The sequence below is a fragment of the Pungitius pungitius genome, chromosome 21 (assembly GCF_949316345.1).
Source record: "Pungitius pungitius chromosome 21, fPunPun2.1, whole genome shotgun sequence".
Taxonomy (NCBI): Eukaryota; Metazoa; Chordata; class Actinopteri; order Perciformes; family Gasterosteidae; genus Pungitius; species Pungitius pungitius.
The window spans coordinates 4,492,269-4,514,014 of NC_084920.1; the positions used below are offsets into that span (position 1 = coordinate 4,492,269).

General features: G+C 43.2%; 2 protein-coding genes across 3 annotated transcripts; both read left to right on the top strand.

The window, feature by feature from the left end:
• Window positions 1-56: 56 nt before the first annotated feature.
• On the top strand, window positions 57-11,969 carry LOC119213105 (integrin beta-3). Its single transcript, XM_037464139.2, has 15 exons — window positions 57-191; window positions 661-746; window positions 912-1,116; window positions 1,215-1,467; window positions 2,398-2,560; window positions 2,727-2,888; window positions 3,010-3,105; window positions 3,730-3,819; window positions 4,252-4,386; window positions 5,396-5,840; window positions 8,139-8,361; window positions 8,446-8,546; window positions 8,899-9,018; window positions 10,483-10,649; window positions 11,165-11,969. Exons 1-15 carry the CDS (start codon window positions 119-121, stop codon window positions 11,231-11,233), a joined length of 2,388 nt encoding a protein of 795 aa, XP_037320036.2. The 5' UTR covers window positions 57-118; the 3' UTR covers window positions 11,234-11,969.
• A 500-nt stretch (window positions 11,970-12,469) lies between these two features.
• LOC119212745 (serine/threonine-protein kinase tousled-like 2) lies at window positions 12,470-21,743 on the top strand. 2 transcript variants are annotated; one of them, XM_037463466.2, is made up of 21 exons: window positions 12,470-13,080; window positions 13,859-13,953; window positions 14,932-15,003; window positions 15,170-15,242; window positions 15,385-15,422; window positions 15,632-15,724; window positions 16,142-16,249; window positions 16,723-16,815; window positions 17,335-17,445; window positions 17,558-17,694; window positions 17,778-17,930; window positions 18,339-18,405; window positions 18,540-18,637; window positions 18,747-18,828; window positions 19,044-19,135; window positions 19,262-19,351; window positions 19,460-19,629; window positions 19,950-20,088; window positions 20,253-20,364; window positions 20,444-20,551; window positions 20,657-21,743. In XM_037463466.2, exons 2-21 carry the CDS (start codon window positions 13,861-13,863, stop codon window positions 20,828-20,830), a joined length of 2,103 nt encoding a protein of 700 aa, XP_037319363.1. In that variant the 5' UTR covers window positions 12,470-13,080; window positions 13,859-13,860; the 3' UTR covers window positions 20,831-21,743. The 2 variants fall into 2 exon arrangements, with proteins under 2 accessions (XP_037319363.1, XP_037319365.1); XM_037463468.2 differs by lacking the exon at window positions 15,632-15,724 and having other exon boundaries at window positions 12,472-13,080.
• Window positions 21,744-21,746: the final 3 nt, after the last annotated feature.

Genomic DNA, 21,746 nt, shown 5'->3' on the forward strand with positions numbered 1-21,746 from the left:
GGGGGTCGAAACATTTGACTCTATTTGGAGTTGTGTGGATTGCTGATGAAGGCAGGTTTTTCTCCTGTTCTGGTGTTTCCACCACAGCTCGTTGGCGCGTCCTAGTGCGCGCACCAGGATGGGTGCTCTTCCGACGCGAGGGGTGTTATGGATGCGCGTCTTGATATTTACTGGAATAACAGGAGTGTTCGGTGAGTTCACGCCGCTGCTGCTGCTGTTGTTGTTTTTTGACTATTTTCTATACCTGCTTAGAATAAACATAACCTCGTAACGTGTCCGCGTTTGGGTCTCAGGGTTCTTATTCTTTTTCTGCAGTTTTTGCTTGTTATGACAGCGGTGGAATCTATGTAGAATGCATTTTGTGTGCAATGAATTGTTTGTAATTATAAATCCAACATTTAAAAACTTCTCAAATGGGTTTCATTAAACTAAAATGTTATCAAATGCAGGTTTAACGATTTTATTTTCTCTAAACAAACTGTTTGTATTGTTCTCTCTGGTCTTCATTTTTCTACTGAAATATTAACTTTGATGCAACACGACAAGTATCGTTTAGAATTATTCTTAACTAAGAGCAACAGGTAACTCCCACACATGGGCGAACATTATCATTAAATAATTGCTGTAATTTGGAAAACTCAACCCAGCTTTTGGTTTCAGGTTCAAACGTCTGCACTTCCAGAGGTGCCAGCACATGCAAGCAATGTCTGGCTGTGCACCCCAGCTGTGCGTGGTGCTTCCAGGAGGTGGGTTTCTTCTCCACCTCATTGTCTGCCAGCCGGGCTCAGAAGATCTCCGCAAAGGCCACATTATCATTATTATTACACATTAAAACCCTTTCGAGGCAGAGAGAAAGTTTCCGGAGGGGGCGTTTTTTTCCACATATGTCTCATAAATGTCTCTTCCGCCAGAACTTCGGCCACGGGGAGGCCCGTTCGTCCCGCTGTGACCTGCAGAGTAACCTGGTGGCGGCGGGCTGCGCCCTGACCGCTCTGGAGTCTCCGACCAGCAAACTGCAGGTGATTGAGGACCGGCCCCTCAGCAACAAGGCAGCGGGGGCCACGCAAGACGTCACCCAGATAAAGCCCCAGAAGCTGCACATCACCCTCAGGCCAGGTGGAGTTTAGCGTCTGAGTTGGTGGCTTCTCTGTTTGTCATACTGAAGGAGAGAGAAGCTAACATCAAGTATGGTATTTCTCTATCCTACTCCCAAGATGATGCCAAGCGCTTCACAGTGAGGGTGCGTCAGGTGGAGGACTACCCCGTTGATCTCTACTACCTCATGGATCTCTCCTACTCCATGAATGACGATCTGTTCCGCCTGAGGACGCTGGGAAAAGGCCTGGCCGAGGCCATGAACCGCACCACCAGCAACCTCCGCATGGGCTTTGGAGCTTTTGTGGACAAGCCGATATCCCCTTACATGTACACCTCCCCCAAAGAGGCCATAAAGAACCCCTGCTACAGGTAAAAGACACATTTTAAACAGCTTAACACAGCCTCATGTAGTGTAGCGTTAAACCAGGACACACAAAACACACAAAACCATGTCTGTATATAACCTAAACCGAACCCAGATCTCTTTGTAGTGGAACGTTTATTGTTGTGGCTGCGTTCTAACAACGTGTTACATTCCTAATAGGTACCCACCGGTGTTGATTTCTGTGCTTGTTTGTGTCTGAATGTGGCTTCGTTATGCTGATGACATCATTCCGATGAGGACACCTTTAAACGCAGCGTTGCCAGCTCCCTCTGAGTCACGGCACTTGTTTAAAGGCTTAAAGCGGCTCCCTAGTGCTCGGTCAGCTCCTCTGAATCAACCGCGTATGATCTGCCCGGAGAGTAAGAAACGCCCAAAGGCAAACAGCCGTGACTGGTTCCTCGGATCTCGGGTGTTGATTTGATGGTTTAAGGTCTCTCCGGGGTTATCTTCTCTCCCATTTTTTACACACAGTTTGCTGCAGCCTCCAGGAATGTTTGGATAAAAGATAAGACGGACAAGTGGAGTATTAAATGCGGGGAGAATAGGGGTCTGCTTTTTGACCGAATGTAAATCTTTGGGAAATCAACATTTGTTGAGCACAGAAATATTTATCAATGGACAGTAAAAATCACGTTAATGCTAACGTGTCTGTGGGTCAGTCCATAACTTTGGCCCACGCTGAAATATCTTCTATTTGGATGGATTGCTGCGACATTTTATACAGACATTCCTGGTCCACAGAGGAAAGCCCTTAACAAATTTACCAATCCTCTGACTTTTCCCGTGGCGCTACCATGAGGTCGACATGCGAGGATTTGAGTCAAATTTCCTTTGATAAAGAGCTCCGAGCATGCCGTCAGACTCTCTAAGTGTTGTTCTCAAAGGTCATCCAAGGTCACATCTCTCACTGACAGCATTAACACCACCTGCCTGCCGCAGTTCGGCTACAAACACGTCCTGACGCTGACGGAGGAGGTCGGGCGCTTCACAGAGGAAGTGAAGAAGCAGATGGTGTCCAGGAACCGAGACGCCCCGGAGGGAGGCTTCGATGCCATCATCCAGGCGGCCGTATGCAAGGTGGAGAGGCCCCGCTCGCATGACTTTGATTTTGTTCTACACACTCTTTTTGTCCAACTTTGGTAGAATCATTTCCATGAGATGAAATCCCTTATCAAAAAGCTGAAAATCCAATAGTTGGGCGCTTCCTTCCATTTTGCTGATTCCACGGTCTGATGGGAGCTAGGAGGAGATCGGCTGGCGCACCGGTGCTTCCCACCTTCTGATCTTCACCTCGGACGCCAAGACTCACATGGCTCTGGACGGTCGACTGGCTGGGATCGTGCGGCCCCACGACGGGAAGTGCCACCTCAACTCCGACAACGTGTACAGCATGTCCACCACCATGGTTAGTGTGCGCTCGGCGGACACAGACGGCACAGATAGGGAATCATGAAGGATGAAGGTAAACATTTCAGAATGTGCGTGTGCTAGTGCTAACCACGGCGTGCGGTTTGGCCCCCCCGCAGGATTACCCATCTTTGGCTCTGATCACAGAAAAGACGTCGGAGAACAACATCAATCTCATCTTTGCCGTCACAAACCCCGTGGTTCCTCTTTACCAGGTGAGTTCAAAAGAAGTGAACTAGACTTAACGTTTTAAAAATGAAACAAAGAGGATTGTTTTCCCCCATCATTGGTAATCATCTCATCTTAATCACACTGTAGTTAAAGTCCTCCAAAACCGATTGGGCTCAAAATGAATCTATAGAGAACAATACACTGTTCAGACAGAGCAAAGATGGTGAAAATGAAAAATGAAGTTTAGGCGTGAAATGAGTGAGGGTGTGACACACTTTTGCTTTTACAGTAAAGGGCGTTTCATTCAAAAAATAAACGTCTGGGACAACTCTCACAACGATCTCATACCATGAAACCGTTACGACCAGTGTGACCTAATGGAGGAACATGTGCTGCACGGATCCATGTTTGTACTTTCTGCCGAGCTTTTGAATCGGGTGACAAAGAAAACACGGTCACATCTGTATTTTAATCGCAGCAAAATGGTTTATGTGACTTGTTTTAAAAAAGCTTGGACTTATTTCAATTGGATTGCATTGAATTACTTTTATTTGAAATGTCCCAATATTGGGGAGGTACAAGAGTATTTTAAATAGGTTTGTCACTGCTGGCTGACTGTGACTGTGTAGATTGACATAAGCATGACTGTCTGTCTCTCTGTCTTTAAGAACTACAGTGAGCTGATTCCCGGAACCACAGTCGGAACCCTGTCCAACGACTCTGGGAATGTTATCCAGCTCATACTGAAGGCCTACGCTGTAAGTCCCCCCCCATACACACACACACACGCACACACACACACTTTAGACTAGACAGTGTCTCAGGAGTGACGTGTGTTTGCTGGCACCAAAAACCCAAGGTCTGTGAGTCATACGTGTGGTATTTCATTTTTTTGTTATATTTGGCTTTATTACACAAAGAACAATTTTATTGTATGTTTTTTAAAGTTCAATCCTTACAAATGTGCGTACAGATGAGCACAAACATGTAAATGTATGCAATTCTATGACTGTACACCCTAATGATTGTATAGGCGTACCATTAAAGAAAGGAATTTAGTGATATGTTCACCGATTAGGATGGGGAATTTATTTGAATCTCTCTTTTTTTAGTATTAAGACGTAACATTCCTTTTATGGCCGTGCAAGCCTTTATGTAAACAAGCTGCTTTCCTTCATCGGTGTTGCCAGAAAATCCGTTCCAAGGTGGAGCTGGAGCTCCAAGGCGTCCCAGAGGAGCTGTCCCTGTCCTTCAATGCCACCTGTCTGAATGGCGAGGTCATCCCTGGTCTCAAGTCCTGCTCCGGGCTCAAGATCGGAGACACGGTCAGTCCATGTCCCGTCCCATTTCCGGGCTCGTAAATCCCTTTAGGTTGTGTTCCTACTTGTGACCCTCTGCACAGGTCTTGGCATCACTGTGGAAATAACTCACAAGCGGTTTAACCAAATGATTGCTATATTTGAATGGCTTTCCATGGCCTGAAAATGTAAACATGTTTATATTTCACAAATAAATGGCAGGTTGATGAGCTGAAAAAAATAAAATAATTTATTCTAACAATTGTTTATTCAAACAACCCAGATGCAATGCTTGTTTAAGGATAAGATAGGACATTTGCAGATGATAACAGTATCATCAACCTCAACCCTCATCCAAAATAGCCTGTCTTAAGTGGACATAATCATGTGCTTATTTTAAAAAAGTGAGTACCATATTTCAACTATTTTCACCTCTTTCCATTTCCCTTCTGGCGGCTATATCTGAATGTCTTTAAAGTAGGGATTTTCCCCATTTCCTCGTGGTGTCAAAGCAGACGATGGAAAAAATTGCACCCCCTCTGAACTCATCTCTCTTAAAGGATGGTTTCCTGTCTTTCCGTCATCCTTTTGCCAATTCAGCTTAAAGAGTTCTCCTCTTTCTTCATTTGTTTTTTGACTTCTTCTTAGTCCCGGTTCTCTCCGCAGTCCAGGTGACATTCTTTGATCTCCGCACATTTCTCTCTCTCTACCTCAGCCTTGCTTATTCTTGCCATATATGGCTTTCTCTCCTCCCGATGTAGTAACAGCCTACTTTTGGACATTCACCAGATTTCGATGCAGCGCTCCTTTAACAATTACTTAGACAAAATCCATATGGAGGCATTCCTCGTGTCAGTTCTTTGCAACAATGATTAGGCCTCTGCTTACAATTTGAACGGCTATCACATGAACAATAACTGAACCCTTAAAGGGCTGTTACATTTTATATCGCATTATCTTGTTGAAAAACACAAAGAAGAAAGGTCTCAGAGCACGTTTGAACTTTTCTCACGACTCCCTCCCTCCTTTCACGCAGGTATCTTTCAGCGTGGAGGCCAGGGCTCGAGGTTGCCCCAAAGAGAAGAAGAAAACCTTCATCATTAAGCCGGTGGGCTTCAAGGACTCCCTCTCCGTCACCGTCGACTTCGAGTGCGACTGCCGGTGCCAGGCCGAGGCCCAGCCTGACAGCCCCGCGTGTAACCACGGCAACGGCACCTACGAGTGCGGCATCTGCCTGTGCCACCCGGGCCGCCTGGGGCCTCACTGCGAGTGCGCGGAGGGTGACTACAACCCCACGGAGCAGGACCGCTGCAGCGGACCCGCGGGCTCCCGGGGGCCCCAGTCGGCCATCTGCAGCGGCCGCGGCGACTGCGTGTGCGGCCAGTGCGTGTGCCACGCCAGTGATTTCGGGAAGGTCTGGGGGAAGCTGTGTGAGTGTGACGACTTCAACTGCCTGCGCTACAAGGGGGAGCTGTGCTCAGGTACGCCCCGTTGTTCTAAATTCACATTTGACAGACATATATTGCTTTTCCATCATGGATAACCGGCTTTTTTGAGAAATTTCTACCAAATTGAATGTATTGTTTCACTAATCTGCTGCACTAAGAAAGTCAATTTGCGTATTTTACACAATTTTAAACTAATCCACTAACATTATTTTCACTTCGCACAACACTCAATGTGGGGAACAAAGGTGATGGAGGGTAAAAAAAAAAGCCCACTAAAGTCATGAACATTGTGTGTGTCTGTGGTGGCGTTTCGGGGAGAGTGTGCACCCCTTTTCCGTCGGGGCAGGCCCTTCTCCACACAGACCTAAACACCCACCTCATCTGGGAAGAATTACATACAATAACAACTCTCCCCTCGGGACATGGGCTCGATTCCCAATGAACATGTGGTCTGGTGTGTGCACCGTGTGTGAGTGTAAGCTCAGGTTGTTTGCTTTTGTCGGCCAGGCAGACAAACCTTTGTGTGGGACTGGATTCATATGCAAAATAAATGGTTTTTTTACAATGGATTTTTATCTCTCTCTGGTCAGAGGGGACCCTTTGTGGTTTTGAGGTTTTTAATCAGTCAGAGTTTGTGTTGGGAAATTGTTAAGAGCTTTAACTCATGACTTCAATAGCCATCTCCTCGCATTTAAAAAAAAGAAGAGACACATCTTTGAGTCATAACAGATGATGTTTTGTCCCAAAGATTTTTGTGAGTGAGATTTTATGGGCAACTTTTCAGTCTGTTATGTGTTAAGAAGGCGTTAGACATCATATAACCAGTCTTCTTTCTAAAAGCAGTTAATTTGCTTTTATTACTAAAAGTTGAAGGTTATGGTGTTGAATCCCAGTGGAATATTCTTTCTTCCAGGGAGTAAGATGAAATGATCCATCACCTGCAATTATGAGCTGTATCAATCTTCTCATCAAACAGTATATAACATCATTAACTGTTGAGTAAATATGAATCATTATTGTTAACTGTCTGTTAGTTTAACTTAAGGCATTAAGCTTTTAACAGGAGAAAGCAGGTATACTAAACATTTTATCAACAATAGTCTCTATGATAAGCTAAACTTCTCTTTTGCTTCATCTTGAAACCTGAAAACAGTCTTCTCTTCTTACTCTAAAAACAAAGCATGGTCATTATAAATGAAAAGATCTGGTAAAGATAGCAGGATTTAGGTGCAGGAGGACGGCAGGAGACACAAAAAATAGCAGCGGTTGTGGGAGTCAGAATTGGCGGACCTCTCTTGTTGAGGCAATGGTTCTTAGTGATGGAAACACATAAACTGGGATAATATACTACTCAGGGGATGTTTGATGTGTGTTAACTACATATGTTTTCACCTAATCAGATCTCATATATCCCACTTGACCCCCTCCCCTCGGCTGCATAGAAATGCTTTATTTGGATTCCCCAAAGCACCTAGAGAAACATGGAAATACCTTTCTGCTTACGCCCACTGTGGTGTAATAAGGCTATAAATAAACCTTCAAATGTTTGGAAAAGAGCCGAGTGGGAGAGAACTGGAAATGTTCTGTGCGTGAAACATGCTCTGCTTTTGTCATGAAATACTTTTTTCAGTGTTCTTTCCCCCACATAATGGTCAAATTAAAGGCCAGCAGTTCTGTGATGAGGTGGTTATGGCGGTTTAGCCCGTGGATCCTCCTTTATTCAGTTAGACTGTTCCAAGCCGCTTCCCGTCTTGTTGTTTTTCTGAGCTTTGTTTTGCAGTGAGAGGCCGCAACGATTTCTGCATTGTCACTCTCTTGCATGCACACACTACTCAGACAAGGAAAACAGCAGACTGATGCAAACACTGATTTTTAGCTCTCAAACTGTTGCAGAAATATAACTTACCAGTTCTAATTTCTAGTGCTAATTTACAATTTAGTTATTGTAAAACTGGTTGTCAAATTAAGAGTTTAAAGAAAAAGGTATATTGCTCCAGACAGAGAGAAATCACAAATGTTCTCAAATAAAGGTAAAACACATCATAGCCACAGGTAATTACATATAAGTGGGACAAAGGCTTGTGGTATATTTCCCTTTAGCCAGTCACGCCCAGTCAGCTGAACCCATAAGGACCTGACAATTACTGTTCTAACCCACAACTCTTTGTATCAATTCCCAGTTCCCAAAAGTCCCAAAGTTGCTCCATTCTTCAGAATGAATTTTGGAAAAATATGTCTCAAATGATTTTATAAACTATATGTCGGGGTAAATGAAAATCAAACCAGTAAACAATGTAAAAAGCAGCTCTTCTATACTTTCTTCCCTACTAGGCCACGGCGTCTGTAACTGTGGCTTCTGCCAGTGCGCCCCGGACTGGCAGGGTGACAACTGTAACTGCTCCAGACGCACCGACACCTGCATGTCCCACCTGGGCCTGTTGTGCAGCGGTAGGGGCCAGTGTGCGTGCGGGGCCTGCGAGTGCACCCAGCCAGGGGCCTACGGAGCCACGTGCGACAAGTGCCCCACGTGTCCGGACGCCTGCACCATGAAGAAGTGAGTCCCAAACACAGTTTTCCGGGAAGCAGTTTCAAAATGAGCGAATGGACTGATATCTTTTTTTTTTTTCATTTTGAAAAGGGAGTGTGTGGAGTGTAAGCATTTCAAGAGGGGGAAACTTTTTGATGGCAACACCTGTTCTCGGATCTGCAAGGATGAGATCGTGCTTGTGGATGAAATAGGTGAGAACAACAACACGCTTAATGTTGCTACCACTTTTTTTAAAGGTGAACAGATTCTTGAGGAGACATTGAATTGAACAGGTTTTTGGTTGCAGCTTTACAGGACAATGCGGAATGCTTAGGCATAACAGAAACACCAGTAGACAAGTTCAGACGTCAGCTATCCGATTCAGTAATGTGTCCATCATTTTTTTTTCCCAAAGCTTTGTCTACAGTAAGCTAATTTCAGCCTTCAGAAGCTGTAAAACTCAGTTCACGCCTCTCAAACACAACCAAAAACATCTGTTGCGTTGCTTTTGAAGATTTAGTTTTGACTAAGCGATAAACGCTTACCCCTTCATTTTCCATGCAGTGCTCCATGACACTAATGCTGTGAACTGCACGTACAAGGACGAGGACGATTGCGTGGAGCGTTTCCAGTATTTTGAGGACACCAGCGGCAAGTCCATCCTGTTTGTCGTCAATGAGCCCGGTGAGAGAGGAACACACTGTACATATATTGAATACACTGTATTCAATATTTTTGCTCTTTATAATTCATAATCCTTCATAACCAAATTGACAAGATTACAACTAGCTGGATATGCAAGCATGCAGTTGTTTGTTAGCTTTAATCATTTTATGCCATGCTCATGTGTCACTGTTGTGATTAAAAGTTATTTCATTGCCCCCCAAAGTAAATCCATCTATACTGCTGAGGACAATAATTTAATATGGTTAAATCTACACGTGGAATTGGATGAAAGTAGCCACAATGACAGTGACATAGATAGTAAATCACAGTGCTGGACTGATACAAACTACAACCCAAAATTCATCACTAAAATAGGCAAACTTCCTCGCTTTGTGTAATCAGTTTTTTAACTCTCCTGCTGCCTGCCCCTTCATCTGCTTGTTAAGAGCGTGGTGTGGTAAAACAGCCTTTAATGACCACCGATGCCCGCAGAGAAAGTCTGCCCCAGGGTCTGCCTTTAATGAAGGTGTGTGTTCAATTTAGGCGCAACTGGGTAGCAAAGAAGTACGCCAACATTTGCCTTGAACACAGCGCACCCCACTGTGTCAAAGGGGGCCGTAAACAGTGGCCCAGCTCCCTTTGGAACGCGCTGACTCCACGTATCCTCTAGAGGAAAATCATGACAGAGAGCGAGAGGAGACTAAGTAAGCAGGAGAAACAGATAATGACATTTTTTCAAAGGAAACGTGAGGTTTGTTTAGCAAAGGTGAACAAGAAGGAAAGAGTGGAAACACTTACTTACTTAATTTGAAATCATTTTGCGGCACCATCCTGACATGATTTACCTACAAACCATAATGTCGGCAGCTTTAGGGATCAAAGGGGTCAGTTAAAGAGCAGGAAGCTGAGGGATGACGAGTGAAGATGTAAAGGTTCGCCTTGGTTGCCCCACCACGTTATCCAGCACCACGATGCACTTACTTATATCACACAGACAAACAAATAGGAAACTTAATCGATTTCTTGTACAGCCTCCTTGAACGTCTGGAAATCAAACTCCTATTGAGTTGTGCCAAACCACAACGCGGGAAGGGAGACTTGTGGTCTGGCTGTGTGAGGTTGCTTTCTCCCACTTAAGCTAATCTTCCTCTGTGTTCTTGGGTATTTAAAATTCTCATTGCCTTCTACTCCCCACTGTTTTGCTCCCCCTATTCTCCAGCTTCACTCGTAGGTCTGCTAACCTTAAGAAAGTGTGTTATTTGTGCTAGAAGGAACCTTGGCTTTTATTCCATAGTCCTACCAGCTTGACAAGTGGAAAATACCTATTCCTTTAAATCTGAAAATGGATGGTTTCCAGAGGATTAATCCTCAAAACAGGGAGGATACCGCCTGATGAAATTTGACTTTCTGTGGACTGGCTCCTTTCTTAATCTTCATCTGCACTTTACTCATTTCTTTATCTCTTTTTTTTCCTCCAACCAGACTGCCCCAAAGGTCCAGATATTTTGGTGTTGCTCCTGTCGGTGGCAGGAGCCATCTTGTTCCTCGGCTTAGCGGCTCTGCTTATCTGGAAACTTCTGGTCACCATCCACGACAGACGGGAATTCGCCAAATTTGAGGAAGAACGCGCTCGGGCCAAGTGGGACACGGTCAGTGAGTTTAGAAAGTCAATGTTCGTTGAGATTTAATCGCACTGAGATTTAGTTTGAGGCTAATTCATAAAACATGGCATGGCATCTTCAAACAAACACACACATTTATCTTTGCATTCGCACGACCACACACTCTCACACATAAAAGGCCACATGCGGTTCCTGGGAGCAGAACAAAAGACGGAAGGGCTGGGTTTAAATTAGCGAATGGCTATAGGCTTTTACCGGTAACAACCTTTTCTGTGACCTCAAAAACACCCAAATCCCATGCAACTGAAACCAAAGAAGCGCAGTATGTAACAAAATTGAAAATGTCCATACATTCAAGTTGATCTATAAGTCCAATATATGTGTCAAAACAGGTCCTTTACCTTTTCTGAATGAACCTTTAAAGTGACTTTTGGGCATTTTCCTAGAATCCCGAAGCATAGGAGGAAAGCATCTCTTATATACATTGTGTCCGTGAACTCACCTTGACTTATTGCTTTTCTTTTTGTATTTTTGACAAACAGGGACACAATCCTCTCTACAAAGGTGCCACATCTACCTTCACAAACATCACCTATAGAGGAAAAGAGTGATGCTACTGCACTGAAACGAGGATGAAGAATAAAGGACCTTTTTGTTTTGGAAAGGCACCGAATCATGTGCAGGCCTCTACTGTCACAAGATCAATGTCATTAATAATTATTTGTTTGTAAATATGTAGAAATGATTCTGAGGACAAATTTGATCAGGGAGTTGTCATGAGCACCCATTTATACTACAATGATAAATAAGATATTGTTTTGATTTTATGTGGTTGACAAAGACTTCTTGTGCAGGTTTACTCAAATCCCGATCCAAAAAATACCCCTACATAAGTACACTTACCAGCCATGTACATTTTATTTGCCCATATAATTATACATATTGAAGCTCCAAAGTCTGGAAACATTTTATTTATTCTGGATATCCGTATCTGTAGATCACCGAATATTCGGTACAGAGAAAGGTACAAAACTACGCTATCCACATGACTGGAGACCACTGAAGCTGTTAGTGAACTCATCCTTGAGTCAGTGGAAGAACAAAATCTCAAATAATGTTCCGCAAAACCATCTTTATTTCCTGATCACAATGGAAACAGGATGTCCTGTCTGCGGTACATAGTGGGACTATGGAAACATAAAAGTGCCTTGCTTAGAAATATGATCTGGTTTGGATTAAGCTGTTAATTTACTACAATCGGTGCAGTTACTTGTGTGGACTGTGAAATGACTCTTACATTTGTACGCTTTAACTTGTTTAAAATGATAATAATCTGCAAGTAATAAATGATTGTATTGCTGTATGTCTGCAACGCTCTGCTTCCATCTCCTGGGCTCGAACTGCAAGTAAAGGGGGCTAAAAAAAATTAACTGCAGTATACAAGATGTTGATGTCAAGATTAAACATTTATTGTAGGCTACGTGGAGCTAAGTGGGCTTCTTGCGGATAGATTAAATCTATAGGTTTCAAGCTGCCGAGCAGTGCAGAAACAAATCACCAAGACACTAATGAAGTTGCACAAAAAAAACAAGAGACCACCCAGTATAAATGTACATGTTTGAAACAGTTTGGAAAGATATCCCATCAATGCAAAATATAAGACGATAAAGTAGGCCTACTACATTTGTCCCAATGAAAAATTGCAAAACAAGTAAAAGACTGTTATGCAATCTTTTTCATTAAGACAGGGGGACTGTGTGTCATAATAAGGCTGGAAATAGTTGATGTGGAGTCTGCTTTTATGTCTGAAATTGCTAAACAAATTAGTCAAATCACCACTAATGAGCCCATGACTTTTTTGGGTCCCCTGAGGCACCTGTTGGATTTACCAGCCTCGCTGTGCTGTTTCAGGGTGGTTTTGACCTGAGCAGTTTACGTTATCTGTTGAAATAACGCATGGGAGGCATATCAAGCTCTCCCTGGGGCCCTTTGCGAACTTGCTGCAGGGGGTAATGCTTTTTAATTAAACAATGGACTAAACTTCTCCGGCGGAACTTCTCCCGGTGTAAACGTTACATCGCTCTTTTATGTTAATGGGAAATCCGAGTGAAGCAGAAATGTGACAACACTTGCTGCGAGTCTTCAGAGCGTTGACAGCTCCGGGTTTGCCCGTGCAAGGGCAACCGAACGGACAAGGAAACCCCGAGGATCAGGGCCTAATGTCCGGATGACACCGGCAGGACCCAGCGGCCACACTGCTCATCTTAGCTAGCATTAGCTAAGCTAACAAATGTCTTCCCTGGATTCGAAATGACGGCCAAGGCTAAATGGATAACTTTATTTTTGACAACTTTATTTGAAATGTCAGGGAGTTGTTAAAGAGTTTTCTGTTTCCGGATGGACGGACACCATCCGCTGTAGGACTGCGAGTGACTGACAACTGCGAGAGGTTCTCCAGGTGAGACTTCTACTGAAGCTAACGATGACGTTAGCTTGCTAACGTTAGATAACTTAACGCTAGCAAGTTTAGGCAAATGTAGCCGTAGCTAGCTGTCATTTAATGCTAGTGACCTATGATATCCTAGCGGCAAAACGACTCTTAAAATTGTAACGTTACTGTTATTTGATTCACAGCAACTTCACAACTCATGGTAGCGTTTCACTTTTCTTTATTTAAAGGTTTTCCGGATTTTGATCGTTTGATTATAGCATTTGATCCCATGACGTTAGGTCGGTTGGTGTTAGCCGAGTGGGTCAACATACTGTCAGTCGATTACAGTCAGGAATTTTCCATAAAATGACATTTTACTTTAGCTGAAACATGGTTTAACTTGAAAAAAAGTTGGGTCTTGGTCATTGAAGTTTAATTAAAGCAACCCATTTTCTATAGCAAGGTTTTTAAGTTGTCAGACTACTTAACTTAATTACCAATCATTGCCTTTTTTTATAATCATCACATCGTGATTGTTTCGGATTGACTGTCATTCACATTAAATGTGCCTAAATTCTGCTTAATATCATTTATTATTTCAAGAGTTTTGCTGGGGAATTCTTAAAATGAATAATTTAAAATTAATGTGTTCATTCATCTAAATGCAGAATAAAATTTGTAAGAATTTAAAAAATGTTTCTAATCGTGCTACTCTCATTTTTGTCTTCTCCTGTGTGACTTAAACCCAACCCAGTTAGTCCCACAAGTGACATTTGTATTAATTATTTGCATCTTTCTTCCCAAGGCATGATGGAAGGACTTCACAGCCAGGCTATAAGCCTGGACCCACGCAGGCAGGAACTGCTGGAAGCTCGTTTCACTGGAGTCGGTGTGGCCAAGGTGAGCATCCCTTAATAACGTATTAAGTTTGATTGTTTGTGCAGACACTTCAGATACGAGAAATTTGCTGAAAAAACCTTTTGAGATATACAAGTGCAGCTCCCAAGTTTCCTTCAAGCAAACATCCCTCAACCTGAAAAGAAACCCGAGCAGCCGGTAGTATAGTCATTTTAGAAGTCTCTTTTCTATTCCCAGTATTGACTGACGCTGTGTGTTCAAGAGTTTCTCTCACTGGAATGATCTCGTCTCCAGAGCAAACACCAAAAACAAGACGTGCTCTGTCTCAGGCTGACATTGGAGCTGGCCAGCAGCTCTTTGTTTCAGCAGAGACCAGTGTCACTGAGATGGCACCGCAGCTGACGCTCGCAGCGTAGGCTGCGTGCTATGCTGCCTGCTATGCTGCAACCCTGCTGTTGAACTGGGTATTACGTGGGTGTGCGTTTGACAAAATGGCAACCCCTGAGAAAGCGGTCACCATCACCCCCGCTCCGGGTTACAGCGTAAAATGAATTGTTAGGCCGAGTCATGATGATTTGAGGTTGCAAGTATGATGACTACAGTAAATGTTGAAGACAAAACAATGAAATTGTGTGGCACACAGCATATGTTGGGAGATAAAACAAGAACATTTATTGCTCTATTTGTGACCTTGAGCAGCAGAATGACGGCTGGCCTTTTTGCACCAATTAGCCTGTGGTTTTTTATGAGTTCCTTCTGGCTGTGCAGATGGCCTTAATGAAAGCAACAGATTTTACCAAGAGATTTGTAGATAAGAAATGTGATGTATGAGTATTATTAGCCTGTTGCAGCATCCTAGCTGAGCTCAGCTTGAGGCTTTAAGTGTTAGACGAATGCGCTGAAATTCCGACAAAAAAAAAAGATTCAAGGCGCGGAGAAATAATAAATGTTTTGAAAATCAGAAGTAACCTGTATCACAATTGTAAACACCATCCCTCGTCTGTGTGTTCTGTTTTGCAGAGTTCAGCCAACAGTGAATCCTCCAACCAGTCTTTGTGCAGTGCAGGATCACTTAGTGACAAGGAACTGGAGGTTGGTTGGTTCCAAACAAAACAATTTAGGCACTGTCCTCATCTGCAGGCCCTATTGATAGTTTGGGAATTGGACACTGTATGGTGGATGCAAACATTTGGGTACAGTGGTTGGTTATGTTGTCTAATGGAATAAACCTCACAGTGTCAATATCTTCTCATGTTAGACACCTGAGAAGAAGTCCAATGACCAGAGATGCAGGAAGAGAAAAGGAGACATCTACGACAGCAACAGCCCGGGTAAGTCCAAACCACTCACTGATACAGAGAACAGAAACATTCAGATACATTCTAAAATGTTCAACTTTCCTCTATGTGCATATGCTTAAGAACATCAAATGATAAAAATGTTTCTGTCCTGTTTTCTTTCTTTTGTTTGTAGGAAAAGGGAGAGGGCAGAAAATTAGTGATTATTTTGAGGTGAGTACCAAGTCCCAGTGATTTTGATCCATCCCCTTTGCTGTGTATTGTTTCAAATCACTCACCAACTTCTGTGTGATGTCTTTACTCTCACGCCTGTGCCAGTACGGCCCTTCATCACATTCTTCCTAATTAACAACTCTCTCCTCTTTCTTTCTTTCTTCCTGTCTTTTCTTGTTTTTACATTCTGTCACCTGCCCTGTGGCCAGTTTGCTGGTAGCAGTGGCTCTGGCACCAGTCCGGCCCGGGGCGTCCCCATGCTGGTGCGCTCCTCTCCGCAGCACTCACTGTCTAATCCCCTGGTGAGCACCAGCATCCATCTCCCTAGCCTTCCACTGCTTTGGCTCTCCTCCGTTGGTTTACCAGCTGGTAAAACCTTCGCCAGTGTCTTCACTGAATCTGCCGATGGGTCTCTCTCTATTTTCTTGTGCCCGGTATCCTCTTCATTGGAGACACTTGCTTAGCCATGTGTCTGATCTATTCAATAGCGTTGGGTTGCTGTTTTCACCTTCCTTTTTCATTCCCCCATGTTGAGATACATTTTCATCACAGCTACACAACTTTGTTCACTTCCTACCAAACAACATGCAAACAGCGTTTTAAAGCCACGGGAAAAAGGGAGAGAAGAGATTTTTAGCTATATTTTAATCTCCCCTATGCTTTCTTACATAATTGTTATATTTTACCTCTGTGTCTTTCTACCTGTCTCTGGAAAGCAGTTTCAGCAAGGCAGTCCATCGTCCACAGGCTCAGCCCACACAGACTCTTCGTCTTGTAGCTCTGTGAAGACGGCCCCCACACACTTATGCTCACACAAAGCCATCCAGGTAAATCACCGGCTGACCTGGGCTCAGTTTTGCAGATTGTTCCTCCTTTTACATCTACCTCTTGCAAAAGCCGTTGTTCTTCATCAGTGAAAAGTGTATTTTTATAGCTGCGTCGTTTTTAGAACTAAATGGCCTTTCTAATAGTTGAATTCAAACAAACAGGTAGAGATTGTGCAACTTCACACCCTGTTTTGTCCTTTTAAAAAATGACACTAGTTGTACACGATGTGCAAGAAATAAAGGTCACATTTCCAAATCTCAATTGTGATTGGGTAACATCCAGTTATCTTTGCAAATTACATAAAGGTCAACATGATTAATTCTGTTCTACTGTGCTAGACGGCAACATCAGATTTTGATAGATTTAAGATGATAGTGTTTTGTTTTTGACTGGCCAAAGGGTTGTTTGCATCAAATGAGTCTGAAGAGGTGGTAATTGTTGGCTTGTCGTTGTCTTTTCTCTTCTTGCTTAGTCGGAACTGACGCTGCTGAAACTGACAGCACTGGAGAAGGGAAAGAACTCTGACCTGGAGAAGAAAGAGGGAAGGATTGACGACCTGCTAAGGGTAAGATAAGAACACATTTAAAATCTTAAATGTCTTAAAAATCTGATGAACCGATCTTCGTCTTGCCAATTTGGACCATTTTGAAAGAACATCCAGAGTAGTCCTATTTGATCATTTTATTCGTGCCAGAACCTTACTGAAATACCACATTAAAGTCACCTAACAAGGATTCATGTTAGACGCATAATCAAGCACATGTTGGAATTTAAAAAATGAAATGTACGGCCAAATCACAAATGCCCTTAATAATTACTTCTAAATCACAATCTAAATAAATGCGCTACCACTTGTCACAATAACCACAGTTATTAATCTGCACCGGTCTGGTCACAGCTCATATTAAAGATGCATTTGTTCATTTGTTTGATGCCATTCTTTGCTTAAAATACATTTAGTCTAAATGTCAGCAAACTGACAATCTGCTGGCTGCTGCTTCATGTCAGTTTGAGATCAAACCTGCATTAATCGACGTTGTCATTAAAATTGAACTTTGTGTGTGTGTTTTTTTTTTTTTTGCAGGCTAACTGTGACTTGAGGCGGCAGGTAGATGAGCAGCAGAAGATGTTGGAGCGTTACAAGGAGCGGCTCAACAAGTGTGGGACCATGAGCAAGAAGCTTCTTATTGAGAAAGTGAGAGTAAAAATATACACACACATGTTAATTTAACAGGGAACTGCTCGTGTTTTGCTTTTGAAGCGTGCATGCCCAGTTTTCAATTCCCCCTTCTTCTTTTTCCCCGCAGTCAAAGCAGGAGAAGATGGCTTGCAGGGACAAGAGCATGCAGGATCGTCTGCGTCTGGGCCACTTCACCACCGTACGGCACGGAGCCTCCTTCACCGAGCAGTGGACCGACGGATATGCCTTCCAGAACCTCATCAAGTCAGCGCGCAAATGGGCACGAACAAATGTTTACTTTTTGTTCAATCTGCATGCAAGTATGTTCACAGTTGTGCGTGTTTTAGGCAGCAGGAGCGAGTCAACACGCAGCGGGAGGACATTGAGAGGCAGAGGAAGTTGCTGGGAAAGAGGAAACCTCCCTCTATGGCCCAGACGCCTCCAGCCAGCCTGGAACAGAACAAACGAAAGAGCAGGAGCAACGGGCAGGAGAGTGAAGCGTAAGATCACAGATGATGGCTGAATTACTTCAAAGAGCAGATATTTCATGCAGCTCGCCCCCTAAGTACAGAAGAATCTAGGAATGAATTGTTGCGGTGTATCCTGACTTTAATTGATTTCCATAATGGCTAATGTAATTATTTTAAAACATATGCTGGTTATAAGTAATTACATACACACACTTTGCGCTTTATCTCAACAGCAGAATTTGCCAATTGACACAAAATCTGAAACCTTTTTCTTCGGACAAGTCGGACGTATATGGGGCTGTAATAAGGAGACTTTATATTTGCTTATTTTTCAACTCTCTGAAGTAAACTTGTATCATGCAAGGTTTTCTCACTCTCACTTGCTGACCCGGTTATAAAGTTATATTTTACAAACTGTTGCCACTTTATCTCACTCAGGTTGTCACTGGCAGAATATCATGAGCAAGAGGAGATTTTTAAACTTCGAATCGGTTATCTCAAAAAGGTACAAGTTCAAAGCAGCTTTTTTCTGGGTTGGGGGTTTGTGTGCAGCCAAGACATGCACTGTATTGCTCTTACCTGTTTCCATTAATCATGGGCTGCTGTAAATGACAGGTGTGTGTGTGTGGTCGTGTGCAGGAAGAAGCTGAGATGCAGGCTGAACTGGAGCATTTGGAGCGAGTGAGAAACCTGCACATTCGGGAGCTGAAGAGAATCCATAACGAGGACAACTCGCAGTATGTATCGTCTCAGTTTAACACGGCTTTCACAAGTTCTGTAGTTTGCTTCTATTTAAGGAACACAGTTTAAAGAAGACAAGCGTTTTAAGAAAGTCTTCTTCTTTAGATTTAAAGACCAGCCTACGCTGAATGAGCGATATCTGCTATTGCATTTACTGGGAAGAGGTGGCTTTAGTGAAGTTTTTAAGGTAAGGTAACTTTGTCTCTCTACTTTTGTTTCTTTGAGTACCAGATTATGATCTTTCATTTTATCTAAACTTTCTATCGAAGTCTTTTGGAGTGATTGTGATGAGACTCAACAATGTGTATCCAGTAAACATCTGCTGATAAAGTGTCCACTGTAACTTACTGGTTCTAGTACAGCTCTCGGACATATTGGTTATGTGTGTTTTGTTTTTGGCAGGCTTTTGATTTGACAGAGCAAAGGTATGTGGCCATTAAAATCCATCAACTAAACAAGAACTGGAGGGAGGAGAAGAAGCACAACTACCACAAGTGAGTGCACCGCCGTTCATCTTTGCATCATTGGAAATGTATCCATCTAAGATTTCACTTAGTGGACCTTCCTGCTGTTATTTGTGATGTTTTTAAAAAATGACCAAATTGTTAATGCCTTTTCAGACATGCCTGTAGAGAGTACAGAATCCACAAAGAACTCGACCACCCTAGAATCGTGAAACTCTACGACTATTTTTCACTCGACACGGATTCGTAAGTTAATCTTTCTACATATGAATGTCAAAAGTGCAAACCTGTATGTGTCTCCTTTTTTAAGTTGATGAAAACTTCCCGAATGATCCCTTGGATTACCACACGCAGGTTCTGCACAGTGCTGGAGTACTGTGAAGGCAATGACCTGGACTTCTACTTGAAGCAGAATAAGCTGATGAGCGAGAAGGAGGGCCGCTCTATCGTCATGCAGATTGTCAACGCCCTCAAGTACCTCAACCAAATTCGCCCACCCATCATCCACTACGACCTCAAGCCCGGTATTTGCCATAGAATAGTAAATATACAGTAATATACAAACAGAATTTGCCACTTATTGAGCAGTGGTTGACTCCAACCAATCCAGTGTGATGTGCCCTCGAAACCAATGATTAGTCGCCCATGTGTGTTACGTAATTGTTGAATGTGGGGAGTATTCAGTGCAGAGATCGGTGTCCTATATGGGTCCCTTCAAACATGCATGTTAACAGTTGAGGCAGAAAGATCGGATTGTAGCCATGTGATGTGAATCAATATTTGTATTCAATTCCTCAGAAAAGCCCGTCTACAATCTGTAATGTTACATGTTCCTGTTTTTTAGGAAACATCCTGTTAGTTAACGGCACAGCTTGTGGAGAGATAAAAATTACTGACTTTGGCCTGTCCAAGATCATGGATGATGACAGCTACAACTCTACAGATGGCATGGAGCTCACCTCTCAAGGAGCAGGAACCTACTGGTACATGGAGACACGTTTCACTGCATTCAGCAACCAAGCCACTAATATGGCTTCATAGGTTTATAGGCCTTGACTTTTGATGCAAATGTTGCCAATTTGAATTCACTTAGAAAATTGTGCAGAGATCTTGTTTCAATTTGACGTTGTTCTTGTGTGACTTGCAGGTATCTTCCTCCGGAGTGCTTTGTGGTGGGGAAGGAGCCCCCCAAAATATCCAACAAAGTAGATGTTTGGTCAGTAGGAGTCATCTTCTATCAAAGCTTATATGGACGCAAGGTAACCACCTGCCTGCATTCTTTAACAGGGATTTTGTTGTTAGATTTTTGTCAACCGTCTCCCTTTTGTCTTATCACAGCCTTTTGGTCACAACCAGTCACAGCAGGACATCCTTCAAGAAAACACCATACTAAAAGCCACTGAGGTGCAATTTCCCCCCAAACCTGTGGTGACTGCAGAAGCAAAGGTCTGGTGCTCGTTTCTCTTGAACAAAAGTCATCTCTCACTCAGGGTTACTATGCTAAAAGTAGAATGGGTCCAGAAATAATTCCCCCTCGTTTTCACTTCACAGGCCTTCATCAGACGTTGCCTGGCTTATCACAAGGAGGGCCGTGTGGATGTGCTGCAGTTGGCCAGCGACCCCTTCCTAATGCCCCACATTCGCAAAGCCCTGGCCAGCAGCACGCCTCAGGCCCCCCCGCTTCCCTCCACCTCCGGCTGCTACGGCAGCAGTGCCTCCAACTGAAACCGTAATGAAGCCACGCCGAGACATTAACACACTTGATCAAACGCCTCCTTTGGTCAATGGATTGGAAGCTGGCAGAAAGCATGATGGGATGTAGGTAAAAGCGTCGATGGAACCAAAAAGATGGATGCCGTGGTGATAGAAATGAATTGTGCCCACCACAATCATGCAAGTGCTAAAGATGAAGGGCCAGTGTGTGGATGTGGGCTCCGTAGAACCCAAAGATGTGCCCATATGCATGCACTAACAAAAACCTTTCTTACCTGATGATAAGTCTGCCCCAGTTACTATAAGAATAGTAAAAGCACCCAGAAAATTGCACAAGCGACAGGCTGAGAAGTACAGTATGTGTGGGAAATCTATTAGAAGTATTACATCACCTCATTCTGCTTAAAAGGCGTCGTCTATCAAGAGTTTGCCAGAACTAAAGTGGTAGTTTCAAATATGTATCCCCACAGGCTGGAATGAGGGACTTTTTGGAAGGGCTCATGCAGATGATAAGGAATTACTGATGACCAAAGTTGAAGGTCTACCTTGTTGGCCGTGGCACTATTAGAGGTCTATAAATGACTAAATATTTTACTGGATAACTGGAAGTCGGCTTATTTTAATTAAGTCCCTATTTTTCCAAGAAATGTACTCCCTCTAATGTTTTTGTTAACATTATAGGGGGCCGGCTGACTGAGTGCTGTAATGAGTTAAGATTATACAGAAATAAATATGAAACCATTAAAAATGTTGACTAACTTTGCTGGGTTTTTTTGGGGGGGGTGAGAGGAGTGGACATTAGGTACATTTATTGCAAATTAAAATATTTAAGAGTTGCACTGGTATTTTCACCACCATTGTTTGATTCATTCAATGCTATTGGTATATGCATTTCAATTTAAGCTCTTCAGACTTTTTCAGTGTGAAA